At 36.5% G+C, this 23,611-nt stretch overlaps 1 protein-coding gene across 6 annotated transcripts in view; it reads left to right on the top strand.

The window, feature by feature from the left end:
- The window catches only part of LOC131031427 (uncharacterized), a 187,872-nt gene that overhangs the window by 155,108 nt on the left and 9,153 nt on the right, over nucleotides 1–23,611 (top strand). For 2 of the 6 annotated variants that reach the window (XM_057962548.1, XM_057962544.1), the window contains one exon: nucleotides 14,564–14,806. The exons of 2 other annotated variants lie outside the window; for them this stretch is intronic. In XM_057962548.1, the coding sequence (XP_057818531.1) occupies nucleotides 14,564–14,634 (71 nt within the window). In that variant the 3' untranslated portion in view covers nucleotides 14,635–14,806. Of the gene's footprint in view, nucleotides 1–8,179; nucleotides 8,708–14,563; nucleotides 14,807–23,611 lie in introns of those variants that run through there. 2 more of the 6 variants (XM_057962545.2, XM_057962546.2) reach the window with 2 other exon arrangements.

The following is a 23,611-nucleotide window of genomic DNA, read 5'->3' as shown; positions in this document are numbered from 1 at the left end:
TAAAGCAAACATCTTGTTGAGTTTCTGTGGCAGAGGAGTGCTAAATTGTTGAACAGCCAAAAGGCAAATGTCAGTCAGTGTTGATGAAAGGTTTTGTTTTATATATGATAACAGCAATATATTATCTTTTGTTGAGATTGTATAAATGTATCTAAGAATGTGGAGTGTGTGTTTACTGTTATGAACAACAAATCATTATGCTTGGTGTCAAGATAAATTTCTGATATATTGAACAGCAAGAGAGTGTTTACAGTCAGTATTTTGATTTGAGAGATCAAATTAAAGTCTTTATAGAAAGTTGTAATTTGTAATTGTGATTGGTGTTGGGTTGGTGCTTAGACTGTTGAGTGGGTGCTCATATTTGAAAGAGTTGGTGCTCTTAAAGTAGGGGTTTGGTGACTTCTTAGGGTTGGTGCCCTTAAAAATTGTAATTGAACTTCAACTGTGAGTCTAGATTATGACAGTAGATCCTAGTAGCATTTCTCACCGTGGTTTTTCCATCTTAGGTTTTCACGCAAAATCTTGTGTATTGCTTCTTGTGTGGTTGCATTGCTTTATTGTTTTAGTTTCAGTTACTTTCAGATTTCAGTTTGAGAGTTAAAAACTTTAATTGCGCTAAAGTTAAAAAGTTTGTATCTACTACTGATTCAACCCCCCCCCTCTCAACAGTAGAATTGTGTTGTTGTCCTCATTTTTGTTTTAATAAATGAAGGACCATTACATAAAACTTTTGTCAAAAAATGAAAATTTTACTCTACGGCATGCTTCCCGAGGCAGAATTTTGCTTCGCCCTTGGATTGGCTTAATCCTCAGTCCATCCTTGAACCACGTTTCAAATTTCATCGCATTCTGGGTTCGTTTGCTATGTCTTTCCTTCAATTTCGGGTTTTTTCTTCCTGACTGCAGGTGGGAAATTTTCCTTGAATTGCAAGTTTTAATGATTTTCTTTGTTTTAGTTGTTGTAGGGAAATTTTTGGCTAATTACAAGTGCACTTTATTGAGAAAAGAACTTGTAACTTACTTATTATTTCCCCCTTGATGCTTTTTGGCTTTTTAAGTCATAATAGGGATTTTTTGAATAGGTTACAAGTTAATTTTAAATTGCATATTTAAAAGTCACTTGTAATTCTTTTGTAAAACCCCTATTTTAATGTCTTTTGCTTGTAATGGGGATTTTATTCCTGTATTGCATGTGTTGAGTTATTAAAACTTGTTGTAGGGATTTTATTTTCCCTTTACAAGTTATTATAACTTGCATGTCTCTCTCCAAAACTCGATTTTGCTTAGAAATGGAATAAAGTGACATTTTAAACTTGTTATTGTGTCCAAGAAACCCGATTTTCTCCATAATGTGTAAATAGAGGAATTTTAAACTTGCCATTCACTCCCTAAAACCCGATTTTGCCCTTTTGAAAGAAAAGTAACATTTTTAACTTGTAATATGGGAATTAAAACCCGATTTTCACTATTACATGTAAAATGAAACTTGCATTTCTTTTCCAAAAACCCGACCAGCTAAGGAAGGCGATTTTGTTGGAGATTTGAAGCAATTTTTATGGAGATTTGAAGCAATTTTTATGGAGATTTTTTGGGAGATAGAAGGCGTTTTGAATTCCTCCCTATTTTGATGCACTTGCAAACACATTTCATGCCATTTGGGGTTTATGATTGCTGGTTTTTTGGATCTAAAACAGCAAACATGTGTTTGCCAAATCCCACGTTTTGGTGGATCCAAACTCCACGAATCTTCCATCTCCTAAATTGTTGTCTTCCTTCACCTAGGCGTTGAAGTTGGAGGAAGATTTGACCGGTTCTTGTGCCATTATATTTGCATTTGGTGCCACATTTTGCTGCCCATGGTGTTTTGGTAAAAACGTGGCTAGGGTTTTGGAATGCGGTTAGTCTCTATTTAAGAGTTTTCTTCCCTTCTTTCAAAGATTGATCATCTTTTGAAGAGGCATTTCAGATTGAAACAAGGTATGATTTCTTTTCTTTTCTTGTTTCATTTTCTTGTTTTCTTGACTTCTTGTTTTTTCCTTTCTAGTTGTAAATTTGTGTATATGTTTATTTTGCCTCAAAATTCGGTTTTGTGAGAGAGATCTTCTCCTTTGCAAGGCAATTTGTGAATTGCATTGTTCTTCCCCATTTTCCCTCTTTACTTGTATTTGGGATTTTAAATCCCGATTAGAAGTCGGATGAAAATAATTCATCTTCTCTTATGGTTATAATAATTTAACCATCTTCTAGTGAAATTCCAATTTGCAAAGATGAAAAATACCCATCCTTCCAAAATCGGGTTTTTAGAACCGGATTGCATGTCCAAAGTTCTTCCCATTTTCTTGAAAATGACATTCCCAAAACCTTTCTAGTTTTATCCACCCATATTGCTTATATCCGTGCTTTCCATTCACGTCTTTTGCCACAAGTCTAAATCTCATTTTTCACTCATTTCTCCATTTTCCGTTTTACAAGTATACTTGCATTTGGGTTTTAAAAGTCCGATTGCATGTTCATTCTTCCCAACTTGTATACTTGTAAAATTTTCCCCAATATCCGAAATTGGTCAAAGTCAAATTTCCACCATTCCCATTTATTTCCCATCTCTCTCTCACAAATTCGTGAAGTGCAAGTGTTGGAGTTCTTCCCATTTGAAGAAGGAAAAATGTTAGTTGCAGTTGATTATGATGTTGCCTTAGTTTCACCTTCGCAAGTTTCCTCTCCTTTGGATCACATAAAAGACACGGAGATAGGGCTTGTGGACATGTCAGAATTCGTCAAGAGAGTGGAGGATCCGCAGGATAGTAATATGCAGCGGCTGTTGGACAGCCACATCCATCATGCATCCTCTTTTCCAGTGGCTGCCCTAAAACCTGAATTTGTTCTCGCTTGCACCCATCGCTTTGACAAGGAGACGAGAACCATTAAAAATGATGATGGTGAGGCAATAATCTGCCTTGATGCAGATACAATTGAGAAAGTTTGCAGAATACCACCAACACGTGTTTATATGGAAATTTCAAAGGATAGTGCAACCGAGTACTATGTCAAGAGGGAAAAGGACTGCAAACGTCTTCTTAACAGGTGGATTCATGAGCCATGAGCCGCCTTCTCAAGGTGGGCTAAGTTGTGCTGTTGCGACTTTAAGTGGGAAATTTGAGACATCATAACTCTCCTCAGTAGGATGATGGGTCTTGAACACTCTAATGTTTTTGAACCCTGGATGTATCAGTTTGCCATGTTCATAAGGCAATCCCATCATATTTCATGGGGATAGATTATCAGTGATGCTTTGTGCGAGCAACTTGCCGCAGTCCCTACCACCATGACTTTCTACATGAATTCATGCTTAGTGTATTTGGCAGCGTCACTCGAACATTTCCTTGGTCTATCTACCAAGGGTGACCGCTCGCTTATACCTGGGTGGGAATATTATGATCAGCTACCTTTGAGACCCAGCAGATTACATTTCAGAAGAGTTCAAGATGCATTCTTTGGTTACTTCATGTGCCAATTTGACAAGACTCTAAATAACAAAAGGGTGTCAGATGAAGCATGGGAAAGAGTCAATAAGTATGGGTGCTTGTTTCTTCAATTCCCAACTTTCACTTATGTGAGGGTCGGATGCTACAGTGGGCAACCATACATGCTCCCTAGATACCCGACTGATAAGATCATTCTTATGGAGTTGGGAAGACAAATCATGGCTGTGCACGCTCATCAATCTGTCAGACATAAGGTCGGAATGGGGATCTCTACAACAAACCCATTGAAAATTGGCCGGTATTCACTTGTCACATCCGTCAAAGCCAAAGCTATGGAGATTGAGATGCAAGAGATTAAACTCAAAAGGTTTAAGTCCAGGGCAGCTTTTGATTACCGGGGTATGAAGGAAAAAATCTAAAAGTCCTTGGTGCACGTGCATCGTATTGAGGATATTTGGGTAGATCTCCGTACGGAAATGGAGGTTCTCAAGATGGACTACTGCAGGCTTACTGTTGAGCAGGTTATTGATCTGAATTGGGTGGACATCCCGCAAGGAATGATTGATGATGGTCATGTGCTCGATCCTGAGTACGTCTCACGAAGGGTTGAGGAAGCCCCACTTCCTTTAATCCAATGGTCGCATAAAGAATGCACGTCCATTCTTGAAAGATTTCAGCCTATCTTGGCTAACACCAACACTTGGCTCAAAGGTAATGGTGTTAGACTCATCAAGATCAAGGTTGGGAAAGAAGATGACTCTACGGGGCCTTTTAGATGTAAGTCTGAGATTCATATTGACAACAGGGAAGGTGCATCATCTTCAGGCACCAGGATCAAATTTCGGGTTAGCCGGGCAGTAATGCTTCCTCCTGAGGAGGTGACAGTTCGTGGAAAAGAAAAGTCCTAGTTTCACGTTCATGTGATTGATCCTGATAATCCAAAAGAAGGACAACAATCAAAAGATGCTCCTAAGTCTCTAGCTTCGGACTCACCTCATGAGATTCCTTCCTCAGTTTCCATCGAGATGCCGCTTTCCCCTCGTGACATAATAGTGGAAGAGTCTCCTCAGAATGCCGTTCCTATTTCAGCAGTTGAGCCGCCTCTTGATCATCAACAAGAGAGTTCGCTGGAAATTCCTGAGGATACCCCTGCATGTATCCATGTCAGAGATTGATACCTCTACTTCTGGCTTTGAAGAATTTATGAGGCAATCTTCATGCCCATTGGTTATTGAGCAAACCATGGTCGCCATCCAAACAGATACTCCTCCCAGGGTGACCACGACTGTTCAAACAAAAACTGCTTCTCCTTCGCCTTCAACAACTACTAGAGGAGAACTAGTTGTTTTACCTCTATGGCTTAGTTCTTTTACCCCAAAGAGGAAGAAGCAGGAAATCTCTCTTGATGTCTTTGACCATTAGCAACTCAAGCAGTCTATGCCCAAGGTTGCTAAAATGGCCAAGATAATTTCAAAAGTAACTGTTGTTAGCAATAAGATGAAAGTAGCAAAAATTGTTGAGCCCCTTGCAGATAAGCCACGTGAGGAAATGCAAGCTGCTGATTCTAAGGTTACAAGGATAGAATTGGGCAAACAAACGCATGAGGTGGTCAAACATGGTGCCCAACAATCCGTAGCCTCACTAGTGCAGTGGTATGATGAACTTCTAGCAAAGAAAGACAAGCTAGAAGAGGAGAATAGGCAACTTGTTGCAGCTGGTCATAAAATTACAAGACTTGCTGGTGAAGGAAGTAATCTTATAAGTTCTTCTGGTTCCGAAGAATCAATTTGGGGAGTTGAAAGAGCTGCTCAAAGAGTACAAGCATTGGATTCTTGGGTGGATCAACTTCATGATCTATGTGCACAAGTGCTTAAAGACATTTTCCAAATGATGTCTAAGTTGGAGACCATTGAAGAAAAATTGAATCATACCTCCGACACTTTCAAACAAAATTTGGAAAGGGTTGAAGGTAATTTGACAATTTGGCGCACCATGCCCCAACAACAGTTGAGTGTTCTTCAGGAGCATGCCATTATTCCTTCCAGGGTTATGTAGTTGGAATTTGAAGAACTTCTGGAGAATAAAGCCCTTGTTCTCAAATCTCTCATTGAGGAGATTGATGATGCAATGAGATTGCGGGGTGAGGTATTCCAAGTTATTGTTTCCCATTGTAAGAAGGCTTCTTGCACCATAATGAGCCAGAATGGAGAGCTGATACCAGAAGAAGTGCTCGTAGATCTACAGACGAGGATTCATAATGAATGGAGGAGCGAACAATTCTCAACTGCTTCAATTCAAGTTTTGATGAAACATCAAATTTTTTTGCACAAAATCCAGTCCATCTTGGAGAAGAACGACTCTATGCTTCTTCGATGCCATGATACCATTGTGAAGACCATGGTTGTTGCTAAGAACACCCACGAACCGAATCTTGTTGAACTACGAATGATCATCCAGAAGTTTGAAGGATTCATGTCTTCACATGCTGCAACTTAAGTGTTTTTCAACACTTAGTTGTATTTTTTTAGATTTGTAATCTCTTAGTTGTATTTTTTCTTTTGACAAGTTGCATGTAAAAACCTTGCGTAAATTGCAAGTTAAGTCTTTACTTGCACTTTTGTAATTACATGTAAGGCAACTACAAGTTGTGTTCAGTTAGGACTGTAGTTGGAATAAGTCTCAGTTAGTTATTGAATAAGTCTTGGTGGTTGAGAGAATCTCTCAAGTTAGTTAGGATCCTCCCACCTTTTTCTCAAGACTCCTCTTCTATAAATACTGGAGGGGTCTATTGTAATCTTTATCTTTTGGAAAGCAAGCAAAAAATTTTGCCAAATTTACAGCAAAAAAGTCTTTGAGCTTTCATGTGTGAATTCAAGAATTGGAAGGAATAGAAGGAAATTACTCAAGCTTTGAGTCTTTGTGCTACATACTTGAGTTTGTGTTCTATATTATCTTTCTTGCAAGTTTTTCTTCAAAGAACTTAATCGAATTTGATTTGCAGTCTTTGTGCTACAAGTATTTAAGGTTAATATAAATTAGAATAAATATTGTTTTGAGAGGAGCTGTAAGTCTTTGTGCTTGCACTTATTTTTAAGAGAGTTTAGAAGCAGATTTTGTGAGAAATAGCTGTAAGTCTTTGTGCTTGCACTTATTCTTAAGAGAGTTTAGAAGCAGATTTTGTGAGAAATGGCTACGAGTCTTTGAGCTTATACTACTTCCCATTGTTTTAAGTAGAAAAGAATAAGATATTCCAGTCTTTGAGCTGTTATAATTTGTTCTTGATAGTGTTAATATAGAAAAGGGTAGATAGAACTTCATATAATCAAGACTTTGAGCTTGATATTGCTGTTCCGTCCCGAAGGAAGTGACGAAATTGCTATCACTTTTCTGTGAAGAGAAAAGAATATTGGCTTTCTTGAAAGAAGAAGAAAGATTGCCATCCCATCCTTTTTTATTTTTTTAGTTGTAGTTAAATAGGGGGAGCCTTCCCTTAATTAGGAGAGTTTTACTCACACACTGTGGTTGAAACCACAATTTTGTATATTTTCCCAAGTGTACAAAATTTTCAACCAACGTGTTCTACAGTAACATCGCATAGTAGCCAAGATCTATCATCATAATAATCTTACATCTTTGCATAATAAGTGGGTGGTGTTGGTGTGAATAAGGTTTTGGCCCTAGAATGGTCTTGTACCTAGTGTTTTAGCTAGTTCTTAGTGGGGGACTTATTCACATACTTAAGTTTACTTAGGTCTTAGGTGTTGTTTCTTGAAGATCGATTAGTTGCCACATGTGTTAGAAAGGTTGTCATTGATGTCAAGAAGACATTCATTATCTTTATGAATGAAAGAAATTGTTAGAATTGATGTCAAACATTGAGAAGACAAAGTTGTCATTAATGTCAAAAAGGTGGCATGAAGTGACTGTAAAAAATAGTCTATAGAATGGTAAAGTTTATGATGAAAAAATGTCCCATGATATGCTATATATATATATAGAAATCCATGTGACATGATCTCCAACGGTACTGTGGTTTGCAATAGTAAAAAGGTAAAAAGCATGTTAAACAGGTTCACAACACATGGTGAACTTTCCACTAAGAAGACAATGAGTAGCAATCTAAGTATGGATAGCAGTTTACCTATAAGATCCAAAGTCAGCAAAAGTAGCAATGTTATTAAAGAAAACAAAGATGGTGATTGTAATTGCAGTGATTTATATAATTCATTATAAGACAGCGATCAGCATTTGAATCGAAGCAGCAAACAAAACATACAGTCAGCAATTAGCAAATTAAAATTGTTTATTATAAAGAATGAGCAGGTTCAGAATTCATCGACAAAGCATCCAATGAAGTCAATCTCCATCAAAGATAATTTATATGGTAGAAACATACGGCCACACAACCATCATTATAAGACAAAGTCAAATAAAACAGAAAAATCAAATAAGACAAGTTTGTCTTGTCTTTTTCAAGAAACGAAGATAGTGATTCATATAATGAAAAGTCATGATTAATAAATAGGTATGATTTTGATTAGAACACTATTCTTCAAAAGGTGCATTTGGTTTAGAAGCGATTTGTTTAAAAATAAGAAAAAGAAAAGGCAGTAGTTTAATAAAGGGAACATTTATATAATAACAGTGACTATTATAAGTGTAAAGGAATTTGTTAACCAAGAGATATGTCTTTGCAGAAGGTTATTTTCTATCATAAGGGATGCATACTTTCATGAAAGAGCATAACGAAAGATATAAAATCAATATGGCATGAGAGATGAAGAGTGCGTGTTGAGTTACAAAGACCATCAAGCAAATACACGAAGGGCAGTCATATATGAGAAGATAATTGCAGATTTAAGGACGTAAGAAGAGATTATTGCAGATCTGAGGACATAAGAAGATATTATAGCAGATCTGAAGAAAAGTTTAAAGAAAACTTTGAGAGAGATTGTGATCATCTTGTGGCAATTTGTTATTGGACTTATAGCAGATTTAAAAAGGAATTATTGCAGATTGAGAAAGTTTTTGTGGCAGACTTATAGTCATTTCTTAGTCAATTTGAGAAGGTGATTATATCAATTTGAAAAAAGAGAACTATAGCATCATTTGTGAAGAATAAGATCATCCATCATCCATTATAGAAACAACATTGACAAGGTGGAAATTTGAATGAGGGGTTGGTGCCTCTAGTGAGTTGATGCTCATGAATTGAATGAGGAGTTGGTGTCTTTAGTAGCTTGGTGTCTACAAATTTTGTAAAAGAAGAATTTATATAAATGCATTAATTTGTCGTGGTTTTCTCCCATTAGGGTTTCCATGTAAACATTATTTTATTGTGTTTTCTCATGTTTATAATCATTGAAAGTTAGTAATTAATGCTATTGTGATTGTTAAAGTTTAAATTTGGGGTTACCATTTGAGTAGTTATATATATTCCAGATAAATGAAGATAATGTCAAAGAGCCCAAATTTGAGAGCAAATAAGAGAAGAAAGAGTCCCCATACAAGAGGATAGCACAAATATGAAAGACAATTATTCTGCTGCAGCAATCAAGAAAACTAGAAGAAGAGAATGAAGGTGAGAAGACTCACAAAGAGATCAAAAGGATGATTTTCATTTAGCAGCCATAGAAGGAAAAGTTGAACATGCATAAGACTGTGATGGGATAGCTAAGTTTCCAACTTGTCACCTAGGAAAGAGGAGTATTAGAGCAAGGGGGAGCATTAGAGAATATACAACAAAGGGAGAAGCGTATATTACATTGAAGTAAGTATTAGAGAATATGATTAGATGTTTCCTATGATTCATTTGTAGACAGAAGTAATATGATCCCTTTGCCATTGATGTCAAAGGGGGAGAATTATAGAAAAGAAATAAAATTCTTTTGCCATCAATGACAAAGGAGGAGATTGTTGGAAAGTTTGTCATTGAAAGTAACTTTTTTGAATTGATGTCAAAGTTTGAGAAGACAAAATTTTCATTGATGAAAGGTGGCATGAAGTGACTATAAGAAATAGTCTATAAAATGGTAAAGTTTATGAAGAAAAAATGTGTCTTCATATGAAAATCCACGTGACATGATCTCTGAGGGTACTGTGGTTTGCAATAGTAAAAGGCATGTTAAATAGGTTCATGAGACATGATGAACTTTCAACTAAGAAGACAATGAGCAGCAATGTAAGTATGAATAGCAGTTTACCTATTAGGTCCAAAGTCAGCAAAAACAGCAATGTTATTAAATAAAAAAAGACAATGATGGTAATTGCAATGATTTATATAATATCATTATAAGACAACGATCAACATTTGAATAGAAGCAGGTTTACAATTAATAATGTTTATTATAAACAATGAGCAGATTCAGAATTAATAGACAAAGCATCTAATGAAGTCAATCTCCACCAAAGATAATTTATTATGATAGAAACATACAGCTACACAACCAAAGATCATTATAAGACAAGGTCAAATAAAACCCCCAAAAAATCAAATAAGGCAAAGTTAAGTAAAACAAAAAAATCAAATTAAGACAAAATACCAAATAAGACAAATTTGTCTTGTCTTTTTCAAGAAAGGAAGACAACGATTCATATAATGAAAAGTCATAATTAATAAAGAGGTACAATTTTGATTAGAAAACTATTCTTCAAAAGATAAGCAAAACAAAAAGCAACAGTTTAATAAAAGGAACATTTATTAATAATAAAATAATAAATATTGTAAGTGTAAAGGAATTTGTATTATATAAAATCAATATGGCATGAGAGATGGAGAGCGTGTGTTGAGTTACAAAGACCATAAGAAAATACACCAAGGGCAGCTATATATAAGAAGATTTTTGCAGATCTAAGGAGGATATGAATGAGGTCTTGGATGATAGTACTGCTTGGAGTGTAGTTCATAGAAGAAGGAGAGGTCCTTCATCTCACTCTTGTTTCTTGTCGGTTCCTTGCTTTAGTCAAAAACATTTTTTATTGTTTTAACCTTTTGTTTTCCCAGTTTCACCACTTGTAAGATTCACACTTTTTGCCTTGATGTAATCAGACTAGGCCCTTCCAAAGCTTATCTAATCTAAACTTGATGAAATGAAACAATTCTATCCATAAGGAAAGCATATTTAAAAAATCAATTAACATTCATTTAAATTAAGTTTTACTTGTTTCAAATTTTCCTACATTTTAACATATTCTAAAACATATAGCAAGGTGCCTATACCGACATAGATCACCAAAACATCGCAAAAAAGGATGACCTATTGTAACGCCAGCCAAGAAACCCCAGAGGACAACACTAACTAACAAACCGACTAATCATCTGAGAGATAATATTTAAAAAAAAAAAAGAGATACAACATCACATTGTTCTTAAAGGAAACACATACATTAAATTAACATGACTACATATCATTTATGCACAAGCGAAAATAAACTCCTAATTTCTAACTTATATCCTCTAAGGTATCCTAACGTCATTACTGATAATGCAACAACTATACAGATACATGAAACATCCCCTACTTAAACTAAGGTCTTATCATTAATCATAGTATAAGAAAGTACTCACTTAAAATATAGAAAAATAACTGTGAGATATAACATAATAGACCTTTATAAATATTACATTCTTTTAAAACACCAATACCAAATGTTCCTATCCTATCAGTTCTTGCAAACATAATGAATCTAACCTTTCCTATAATATAGCCGGTACCAACATTGCATAGATTAAACATATGATAACATTGTTACATTACATATTACATCTTATGGACGATTTACATTATAGATTACATGGATCTTTCCAAAGAGAGTGTCTTAATACAATGTTCAATGAATGATATCCAAATACAAGTACGTAGTTGGGTCTTTACATATAACAGAGATTACATTCGCATCATAAATCCATAGCACTGGAATTGAAGAGAGGAACAACCATCCATCAAGCTCACAGACAAACCACCAGATATACCAATGGAAGAAGGCATGAAACACCTGACCATGTGGAACCAAAAAGGTCCACCCCCATGCTCCGGAGAATGACATAAGGCCCCACACACATCACTAGACCTAGGACGACACCTTTACGTCCAAGGGATTACAAACACTCACAAAGGTAGAAACATACTGAAAGACTAAAACAACACAAGATGTAGGCTCAACATAAGACACAAACTCACCAGAGGCTTTAACAACTCCACATAGGGTACTAGGCTACAACTAGGGAAGAGTGTCATCACATGGCATCAACATGAGTATCCTTGGTAGTGTGACCCTCTCCAAACTCTAGACCTCGATGCCCATTTGGCTACATATGGGGAACCTAACAATCCTTCCATGTAGGCAAGGAGGTACGATCTGTCATACAGGCCTTCCCAATCTCATCCTGAGCCTAAACGAGCACTCCAGGCCATGAGATCTCATCCTCTGCCTATGCGAGCACACAAGGCATGATTGAGACACAAACAATTATCTTATAAATGTGCATTTTACCCATCCCTTAACTCATTTAATTTAATGTTATCACTTGATTAACCAACTCTCAATGAGATTCCTTGGTAGCCACTTTTGGGCACTGACACCCACTTGAGAGCCACTCCCTCTAACTAGACACCACTAACCTATGGGTACAACAAGAGGATTTTAACAACTTTATAAAAACCATGGTACACATAATGAATCATCACAACACCATCTCATAAATTGAAATAGAACTTCTATAAGACCCTAATCAACAAAATGGTTTAATCCTGAATCTACATCATATGCATAGCCTCTAATTCATTATCGTCAAGCATGAGATTGAGCCTATGACCACCAATTCAAATCTAAATATCCATACATGATGACATGAAACATCATAAAATCATAAATCATTGGTTCCATAACATAATTTGAACCATAACATCGTTGCTAATTCACAAATCCTTCCTTTGACCAATTGCTCTCAATGCACTATCATGAACACAAAATGAATGAACCATAACAAATGGACACATGCAATTAAAAGGAGACACATGAAACCATCACAAACAATCATGTAGCCTCTAGAAATGTGCAACAAAGAGTTACAAACCCAAAACAAAGCCTTTGGACTGACCCAAGTTGACTTAGACTCCCAAAACTGATCCAGAGAGCAAAAACAATGAATTAGCACATTTACAACATCTTCTAGCACTTTTGCTATTAATTTTGGCACATTAGCAACTTCTTTTGGCACGTTTACATGCTGTTTTAGCGCATTTATAACAACAACAAGAGTGTGACCTCGAGTTGACTTTGGGCTCAAATCTTGACACCCAGATAACTAAACATGCAAAATCTAACACAAAGCCATTTGAGATGGGTGAGTTTCCTACTTAGAAATGTAATTAGATCACACCCATGACAAGAAACAAAATTCCAAGACGACAATAGCCTTTAAAAAGAGTAAAAGGAGAGTACCCGAAACAACCATTCAACAAAACAACAAAGGATGAAACCAAATCTTTTCTAGAACTTTTAAAACATCATACAAACACCAAATAAACACTTCTTTTCATTATCTAAAAGCAAAAGTACATAAAAAATGAATAAATTTAGAAAACTGCAACCTGGAAAACGAAGAATAGGACTATGAAGACGAAGTCGTACAACCTTCACACACATAGCAAGTCAACGCGAACCAGAAAGCCTCCAAAAATGAAATCCCACATGAAATTCAAGCCTTCGAAATCAAATCCATGAAACCTCCTTACAATCTTCACAAATTCCCCTCTCAAATTTTCATCAAAATTCACTTTCAAACACATGCAAATTGAAACCCCTCTCCAAAAATCCAGATTTTCAAAAAACCACTCTCCAAAAGAAACCAAAAGTCCCATTCCCTAACAACCACTCTAAAAAACAACCTCCAAAATTTACCCAAATCACATTTGAATGCAAAACAACCCTTTCCTCATGCACTAATGACCAAATCAACAACCCCCAATTCGAACAAGAGAACACTCAAATGCCAAATAATATCTCCCACAATAAATATAAAATATAATAAATCATTTCCACATATATTATAAATGCTAATAATAAAAAATATTATAACATAATACCCACTAATTAAATCTCACATAATTAATCATTCACACGGGACTATATATTATAATTTATTTATTATCTACCACAACCATATAACATCAAACCATCAATAAATATAAATAAAATACAACATACATATAACCACACAAAATCTAACAAGGCGACTTTAGACCAAGAACATTGGAACTCACATAGGTCACTGACTAGGGTTAAGATGTAGTAGGGCCTTAATGTCACCTCTGATCAACTGCCATTGGGATTAAACGCACGCTCAGACCTATGAGACCAGGTAAAGTCGATGCCTAGTACCCGCATCCTACATAACACCAAACGTCTATACACACACAGACACACATAGACACACACACACACACACTCAGATATATATATATATATATATATATATATATATATATATATATATATATATATATATATATATATATATATATAGGCAGGTGGAAGAGAATCACAACATCACATCTCACTCATATATGAATGATGTGACATTGTCCCTTTGACATCCATGATAGTAAGACATCATAGCAAAGGTATAACATAATTAATGACATCAACATCATTCACATCTAATGTAACCATTGATTTAGGGTTAGCATATGATAAATCATCATTAGCAATAAACATGAACTACATCTTCGAAATAGTGAGTAATCACGAAGCTAATCATGACCTAACATCAATAGTAAATCCAGAGTATAGAATCAACATCATCATAATAATCATAACGAATCCTCTAATATCAAGGAGTATGCCAATATAAAGCGTCAACCAAGAAGCAAAGAGTATCACTCAGAAAGAGACTCAAACCATGCTCAATTGTCTGTAGCCATCTAAGTTTGTTCCGTCTTCTTTGAATATTAATTTTGAAATATGATTTTTATTTGAATAAGTTTTGATAATATGAATAGGTTCTTGATTTTCATATTCACAATATAAGAAAATTACTTTTATTTTTTCAATAACCAAATGAATGCTTTGGCTTTTAGGTGACTATTCGCTTGTAGATGCTTGGAAGTTTTCTGAACTTGAAGATCAAATTGTCAAGCTTTACATCTAGTAGGTGGGATTTATTTTCTCAATCTTGACTATGCATATAAAATTTTAACTATGAATATGTTCTATAAATTTTGTGAGGCATAGATCATAAATCTATGATGTGAATCTCTTGGCAATGTAATACATTTTTTCATAAAATATAATCATATGTTGTATTTTATGCTTCTTATCAATATTTAGTTCAATCTATCAATTCAATCATATCTAATCAATGTTTTACTTAAGTCACAAGCATGAAAATAAGAAGCATAGGAAGAATGTGAAGATTAATAAATTATATAAGAACTCCTTAACATGGGAAGGAGTCAACATATGATTGTAGATGACTGGGAAGGAACAAAAGGATCTTCAAAAATGTTTTAGAATGTTCACATATTTCTTTTATCTTGTTGGATATCTTCTAGCCTATTTCTTATATACATTTTTAGTCCTTATACCTCTATGAACTTTTTGGTAGTAATTCCTTCATCTATGGGTATTGATTAGATCTTTAGCTTAGATAATTGATTGTAATATAGCAATCAATGACTAAATTAATTCATAAAAATATCCTATCATAAGGTTGTAAATGATGTTATTGTTGGCAACACCAAGAAGGAAAACTGAGAGGGGGGGATGAATCAATTTTTACCAGTTCACAACAATTAAGCACAATCTCTGATCCAAACAACAACAACAACAATAAAGATAAGAACAATGATACCACAACACATAACACCAAGATTTTGACGTGGAAAACCCGGTTAAGGGAAAAACCACGATGGAAACCTACCTACAATAAGATGATACTCTGCAGTAGTATGTGTAAATATTACAATGGGGAGTGCACATGCATTCAGGCACACTGCCTAGAGCTCACTGCTCAAAATAAGAAGCCTCAGAAGGCTCCAACCCTCAGGGAAGGTTCACTACCTTACAATAATGATCAAACTACAATCCGGATTACATGAACTGAAAAATTAGCATCTCCTTATGCTTGATGATAGTTCCGGTTAAGCACAAATCTCTTCCCTGCAACAATCTCTGCTCAATACATCACACCGAAGGATAAATTTGCTTATTCACCACATACACCACTCTCTGATAATGCAGACACAACACCGATACCCAAAATTACATGAATATTACACCCATTTATACAATTCATCAGCCTTGACTACAAGGTTGGCCAAACCCATAACACCTAATTACAAAATTACATCACACGATACATAAATCAACCAGCAGACCAATATAGTGACATGGATAACATATCATGGACCTAAATCAAATCTCCAAACTCTCATCACCACCAAAAATCACGCCAAGACCAACCGCAACACGTTACACCACGGAAATATTGCATAACACGAAAAACATCATCGGATCATGAAAATCACCAAGAAGTCGCACAATAATCAATTTGGATCGTCAAGACAAATAGGCCATGATTAGGAAACACCAAAAAGCGCATTAGAGCCATTTGCAATAGCTGCACCAACACCACTTAAGCAAATCTCCATCGATCAACATGCTGACATCCAAGAACACTCAAGAGCATCAACTTAGATAAGAAAGATAGCTTACGAAACACCAAATCACGAACCACTTGACATGGAGATACACACGAACATCCAAAACATTATCCCAAATCTGCAGGGCAAGATGTCATATCGGAGCTCACCGGATAAAAAACCAGACTCTACAAACCACTGAGCAGAAAAATCAGAAACCTTGAATGCAATCACCGGATCAAATGATATAATCAAAAAGACTTCCGGATCATTGAAACCGATTCTCTGCAACACCAAAACATAGGAATATGTTTACATCAATGACAAACAACATATACTAGCAGCAACAATATTCAGTTATTTTATTAGAAATAATAAATGAGGGCTTATTTACAATATTGAAATATTCATCTTCATTATTTAGGAAATGGAATGAAATAACAGGGAAATAATTTATACAAATTAGTATTACACAATAAATATGATTTTATGTGGAGAAAGCATTATTTAACATAAATGATGTTTTGGTTCACTAAAGAGCTCAATGGCATAAGAAGTTTGCACAACTCTACTAAAAACTATTCTCCTGTCTACATGTTGCTTGGAAATTTCAACAAAGAACCCCTTAATCATGCTCTTGTGTGTATTTATGAATATTAGTCACTTTGGAGGCTCCTCAAGACACATGAGTTGGTTTGCGTATTGAACCCCTTGGTTTCTATTTGTTGAAAGTGTCTTTTGTTCCTTATGGGAAATCAAGCATCCTTGCAAGTTGTAGCATTTCTTTGAGAAAACTTGTCCACCAATAGATGATTTTGGTTGATGTTTTTTTGACTAAATTAATTGCAATTTTTATTTCTTAAAATAAGTAGCAAAACAAGGGTGTTGGTCCTATATACAAACACCCTGAAGGTGACAGAAAATAAAGACAATAAAACAAGGGTGTTGACCCTTAACAAACCTAGGTTGGAAATGTTGATGTTGTATCGACAGGAGATATCTTTCTCCTAACTATTGTCGCAATCCTTATTAACAGTTTGTTTATTTTCCTACGTGTGAATATATTGTATCAACTACGATCACCATAAGAGTAGATATCTATATGCGGTTTGTAGGTGTCCAATGTGTTTATTAAGAAATCCACGTAACAAAATAGAATCATGGGATACCTTAAGTCACACGATCTTTGCTAACTCGTTAGTTTTTATGAAGGCAGGCGTTTGGAGGGAGACATGTCTCCTCCGAGATGGATCGATATATGACTAGAGATGCTATCGATTAGAAGGTTAGGTATATATATATATATATATATATATATATATATATATATATATATATATATATATATATATATATATATATATATATATATATATATATATATATATATATATATATATATAAGCTCAACAAACAAGTGAAACAACATGGTATCAGAGTAGGCACGATCAAATGGATTGAAGAATATTCTATGCGAATCTTGTGCCTATTATTATTGTTATTGATGTGTGGGTTAGATATTTTTGATAATTTATTTATAGTGGGAGCTTTAGATTTATTTGCGCGATTGCGATAAATATTTTATGCTGACTATCATATGTATGAAAACGAAAATATTGTATTGAACATTGGAGATCTCATTGGCTTGTGCTTCATTTTTTTTGTTGTGGCCTGAGAATTGGCACAAGTAATTTGACAATAGATATCATTATTGTGTCCGCCAGTGTATTCTGTTATGCCTAGACTGTGCATCGTTGATTGGTCGAGTGTGGTAGAGCATTGGCTGTCATTTTTCTAAGGCCCACGTCTTGGCATTGGCATCAACACCTAATTTAGAGTGTTGGATGTACAAAGCTTGTTATCCAGAAGTGGACATGGCGGTAATGATTCAAGTGAAGAACATTGCATATATGAGGGCTTATGTATCATTGTTGGAGTATAATAACATAGAGGGCATGATATTGTTATTGTAGTTGTCGCGGTGGTACATTCAAAGCGTGAGAAGCCTCATAAAGGTTGGAAGGCAAGAGCCCATCATTGGTGCTCCGCGTTGACAAGGAGAAGGGTTACATCGATCTTAGCAAGTGTCGTGTCTCGGAGGAAGATATTCAGGCCTGCGAAGAGAGGTTGATGTGTCTCGTCATCGATAAGCAAGACTGCACCTTTGTGGAGAAGATGCATCTTCCTGAATCTGAAATTATCAGCCTTTGTAATAAGCTTGTATTGTTTTCAACTTCTACTGCTGCTTACTCAGATAACACCTCCCAAATTTACATAAACTTCAACGCCTTAAATGAGCGATGCCTACGTTGTGTGGGGTTGTATGGAGATAAAAAGGTGATGATTTGCATGCTCCGCAATTAAGGCCTTCTGGGCAATTCGGTTGTGTCTGAGATGGAAGCAGGGGAGTTCGAAGATGGGCCCTACATCATTGTTAGCTCATGTGGTTGTTTTCTACATTATTGATTTCTCTTGACTGGGTAACAAACAATTTGTTTATGTATTGCAATGCTGTCGACCAGGAGAGTATTGTTGAGTCGTATCTCGAAGAGGAAGAACATATACAAATTGCAATTAGTTTCTTCGAAGAGGAGGAAATAACATTCAGAGGGAGTCTAACAAACCAACCGAGGCAACCTTGGACGAGGAGGTTAGGAGGTTGATGCAAGTACTTGGAGATTCAGAGAGAGTCTAACAAACCAACAGAGGCAACGTTGGACAAGGAGGTCAGGAAGTTGATGCAACAACTTGGAGCTTAGAAGGAACCACATCATCATGAAGATTTGTTGTAATGTATAGTTCTCTGAGACAAAGAAGTATGAGGTGAAAGCCCTTGTTTGTGTATATTTCTCCGTGACTGAGAAGTATGAGGTGAAAGCCCTTGTAATGCATTTTTTCTCCGTGACAGAGAAATTTGAGGTGAAAGCCCTTGTCGTTCCACCCTTTGGGAGTAGCCATGATGGATGTCATGTTGAGTGACTCCATGACAACATCACGTTTAGAGACTCTGTGACGATTCTCTTACTTGTGTTTATCCACCCTCTGGGAGTAGCCATGGTGGACGTCATGTTGAGTGACTCCATGGCGACATCATGTTGAGTGACTCTGTGATGGACACTTGTGCACATGTTCCTTCCACACATGGGAGTAGCCATGGTGGACATCATGTTGAGTGACTCCGTGATGAACTCTTTTCCACAAATGGGAGTAGCCATTGTGGATGTCATGTTGAGAGACTCCATGACAAGTATATATGGAAAGATACCTCCCTAGCTAAGAGGGAGTGTTGATGTTGTAGCGACAAGAGATATCTTTCTCCTGACGTTTGTTGCAACCCTTATTAACAGTCTGTTTATTTTCCTACGTGTGAATATATTGTATCAACTACGATCACTATAAGAGTAGATATCTATATGCGGTTTCTAGGCGTCCGATGTGTTTATTAAGAAATCCACGTAACAAAATAGAATCACGTGATACCTTAAGTCACACGATCTTTGCTAACTCATTAGTTGTTATGAAGGAAGGGGTTTGGAGGGAGACATGTCTCCTCCGGGATGGAGATGTGCGATCTCTCTAGATAGATATATGACTAGAGATGCTATTGATCAGAAGGTTAGGTATAAAGATGAAGGTGAATACAATCTATGAGTAAATGCTATACATTACCTACGAAGGACATGTTGTTTATGTTGCCCATATATATATATATATATATATATATATGCTCAACAAACAAGTGAGACAACAAGAAAGGCCTTTAATAGTAGCCAAAAGAGCATTGTTAAAAGCTTACCAAACCAACAACAACCCAAAACCCAGCTCAAGAGTGGGGAGAAACACCTACAACTTGACATAGAGGGGTTTGGGGGGGAGGGGAAGACTTCCCCTTTCGCCTCCGGCAAACAACAGTCCAAGCAATACTATTATTAGGAATAATATAAGGAGGACCAAGGGGGAAATCTTCGTAGAGTTTTTGTCTGCAACAGAAGCAGATTGCTATTGTAGAACAACATCATAAGCGGATTCACGAAGAGCAGATTGATGTTGCACAACAAGAGTGGTGGGTGTAGGAGCCTCGGGGCCAAAGGAGGTGGCATTAGTATCAAAGGCCTCAACCACTGTAAGAGGCACAACCTCGTCTCGAGAGGAGTCATCAGAAACATCCGAATCAAAAGCCTTAACAGTCAAGTGATCAGTAGTAGCATCTTTCCATCAAGTAGCAGCACCTTTGTGGCGTGAGAGAGAACAATCCGCAGTTAAGTGGCTTGTTGAGAAGCATCTTCAACAGTGAAAGGGGAGGCCTTCATAATCCAACGTTTGGGTCCATGGCCTATTGCCAATGTCGATTAAAATGCGGGCAAAGGTAGAATAACCCATGGTAGTCATGGAATCATCAACCTTCAAGAATCGACCTATAGAGTTTACCAATAGCCTCATAACAAGAATGCTCCCAGAAATGAAGGGGGAGATTAGGAAGGCGAACTCATACCAAACACACATTGAGTGGTTCAATAAGAGGGTTGAAAGAAGTTGTCCAGGGTTTGACAAAGAGAGATTTAACTCCCTAAGCCCACAACTTGCCCAACACTAAGTGACAATCATGAGAAGAAGTAAAGAAAGCAATGAAAAAACCTTTAGCACAAGGGTAAAGCTTAGTGCTACCAGCAACCAAAGGCTTCCAGGAAACACTCACCCAACGACGGAGGTCAGGGAGACAATGCCAGAATCCAACAAATTTGCACACTAACCCACAATGTTCATAAAAGCCAACATTGTCAACCACAGAGGAGGTTTTGGCACAAGGAAGAGGTCAAAATTTCCCTTTGGGAGGTTGAGCGACAGATCTAGCCATGTGAGCAAAGCCTCACCCACCAGTAATAAAAGGTTTGAGAGGGACCTTAGCACCTGCATTAACAGGACCACCGTCCGCAGTGGTTGCAATAGTGTCACTAAGAGCAACTACACCACCAACACCCACAAGTGGGGGGCAATGCAAAGAATGGGCATCCTCAACACCCACAACCATAGGGGGGAACACTACTCATCGATGAGGCAACAACACCATCCCCATTGAACGTAGCAGCACGCTAAGTCCACTAAGCGGGAAACGACCGAGGAGAGTTGTTGGACGTAGACCTGGGAATCGTTTCAATTTTTTCAAATTTTGCTTAATTAATTGCAATTATTACAATCATTTTTTCGTAAATTAAATGTGTGAAACAATAAGTTTTGAAGGGGCCTTGGAAACCCAAAACAACAATCAAAACATTAGGGAAAGCACAACAAATTAATGGATTGAAAGTACATGAACACTATACACTATTCGAACCAAGTTGAAAACACAAGGGTGGTTTTGAAGGGACCATAAACCTTGTACGATGAGGCTATAACATAATTGCTAAAGAAGGCAAGTCTTGCCTTAGCATTTTGAGCACCCTTTACCTAGGTGTGGGAAACACATGCATGTTTATGAAGGATACCTTCTTTCTTTGAACAATCTTTCATGAGATATCATCCTCCAAAGAATCATAATGAGGTGTGAAGGGTGAGCTAGTCTCCATTGAAGACTTAAATTGGGCCCTTACAAGCACAAAAAGATGAGTTGAATGCTACATTGAAACCTCCAATAAAGTAAGATCAATAGACTTAACATCTGGTGGCAAGAGGCTGTTAGCTAGAATGGCCAATATTGGGCCTCACAAAGATATCCGATTAGGAGAAATATGTTGGAGTTATTTGGTCAACCCCACAAGCCCATGAATCATCTATAAGCACACCATCTACCACAAATGGAAATCAAGAAAAAATAATTTGCTCAATAGCCTGAGAATTCTATATTGATGCACAAAGATTATGATACAAATGAATACAATGAATCGTTATAGAAAGGATGAATGGAAACCTAGACTAAACCGTAGAGTACGATTAAAAAAGAGCTTGACAAGTGTCCACATCATATTGAATGAAACATGTGCCAATTAAAGCTCATTCTAATAAAAGATAAATGCACTCATAAGTTTAGCTTAAGTGAATAACGTATTAAAATACTTATTATATAATTAATTAGATGTCCTAACTATTACAACACCCCCCTTTGAGATTAAATTAGGAATACGCTAAAAGCTAATCATGAATGCAAGCATGAACAGGTTGTAGCAACAAGGCTTGATTAGGTACCCATGCAATCTCTCACAATCAAAGAAAAAGAGAAAAACGCAGTGGGAGAAAACTCCTCTCCAAAAGAGAGAATGCAAAATTGCACTAGTGAAAGAAGGAAAGGACTCAAAGTAACCCCCCAAGGATTGCTTATGTCACAATAGTACGATGAATGTCCCCCACCATCCCCCTTCTCCCCCTCCTTCAATGCAATCTCTCACAATCAGAGAAAAGGAGAAAAACCTAGTGGTAGAAAACTCTTTTACAAACCAATGCAAATCTCTCACAATCAGAGAAAAGAAGAAAAACTTAGTGGGAGAAAACTCCTCTCCAAAAGAGAGAATGAAAAATTGCACTAGTGAAAGAAGGAAAGGACTCAAGGTACCCCCCAAGGACTGCTTTTGTTACAATAGTATGATGAATGACCCCTCCGCCCCCCCACTCCTTTTTTCTCCCCTCCCATCACCTCCCATAAGAGAGAAAAAATGAGGATAGGAATCCCACGAATGAAGTAGTTGCTCTGCCAATGATGAAATTTTCAAGACAGAACATGATCCACTGTCTACAATCAACATTTCTCCCCTTAGGAAGTAACAAATCCACTGGAGATGGGAGAAGCCACTCCCATAAATGTCAGAAGAATTTTAAAAAATGGAGATATTGGTGAAAAGATATGGGTTCAGAAGCCAAAACTAAATTTTTGACTTTGATTGAGTGTTTTAGAAATTTGCAGCTAAATTTGATGATGAGACCACCATCATTGGAAAGTTCTGGAACTAGCTTTCCAATGATATCTCATTTGTCTAATTTTGATACCGTATGCAAAAATAATGGCGAAAACAAAAAAGCCCTTCTTTAGGCATGAAGAAGGGGACTAATGGCCACTTGGTATGATGATGTCATCGCATAATGCTTTGGTCGCCTGAAAAAATACCGGTCACTAGAATATATTGTTCCTTATTGTAATATTCCCACATGCTTGAAAAGGATGCTTGTATATGATTAGAATCTTTGAAAAATCTAGAATATGATAATCACATGCCTTGAATATAAGTAATAATAAAATATTCCCTGAGTTTGGGCACCCAAAAAGTAAATACAGGCATGTAGTGACGTGAGAACTTAGGCATGTAGTGACGTGAGAACTTAGGCATGGGGTAGGGAAGACATATGCCTTCCCATGCATAAGAATTTTTTCAAATCATTTTGAAAACAAAAAAACAAAGAGCACTTTAACCCCCTTTTAATGTTGTTTTTCAATTTATTTTTGAAACCAAAAAACTTTGCCTAACCCTATTTGATTTTTAAAAAAAAAATTCAGCAACG

This window comes from Cryptomeria japonica, chromosome 6, assembly GCF_030272615.1.
Source record: "Cryptomeria japonica chromosome 6, Sugi_1.0, whole genome shotgun sequence".
In the NCBI taxonomy this organism is placed as follows: domain Eukaryota; kingdom Viridiplantae; phylum Streptophyta; class Pinopsida; order Cupressales; family Cupressaceae; genus Cryptomeria; species Cryptomeria japonica.
This window is presented reverse-complemented; position numbering and strand designations above follow the sequence as displayed.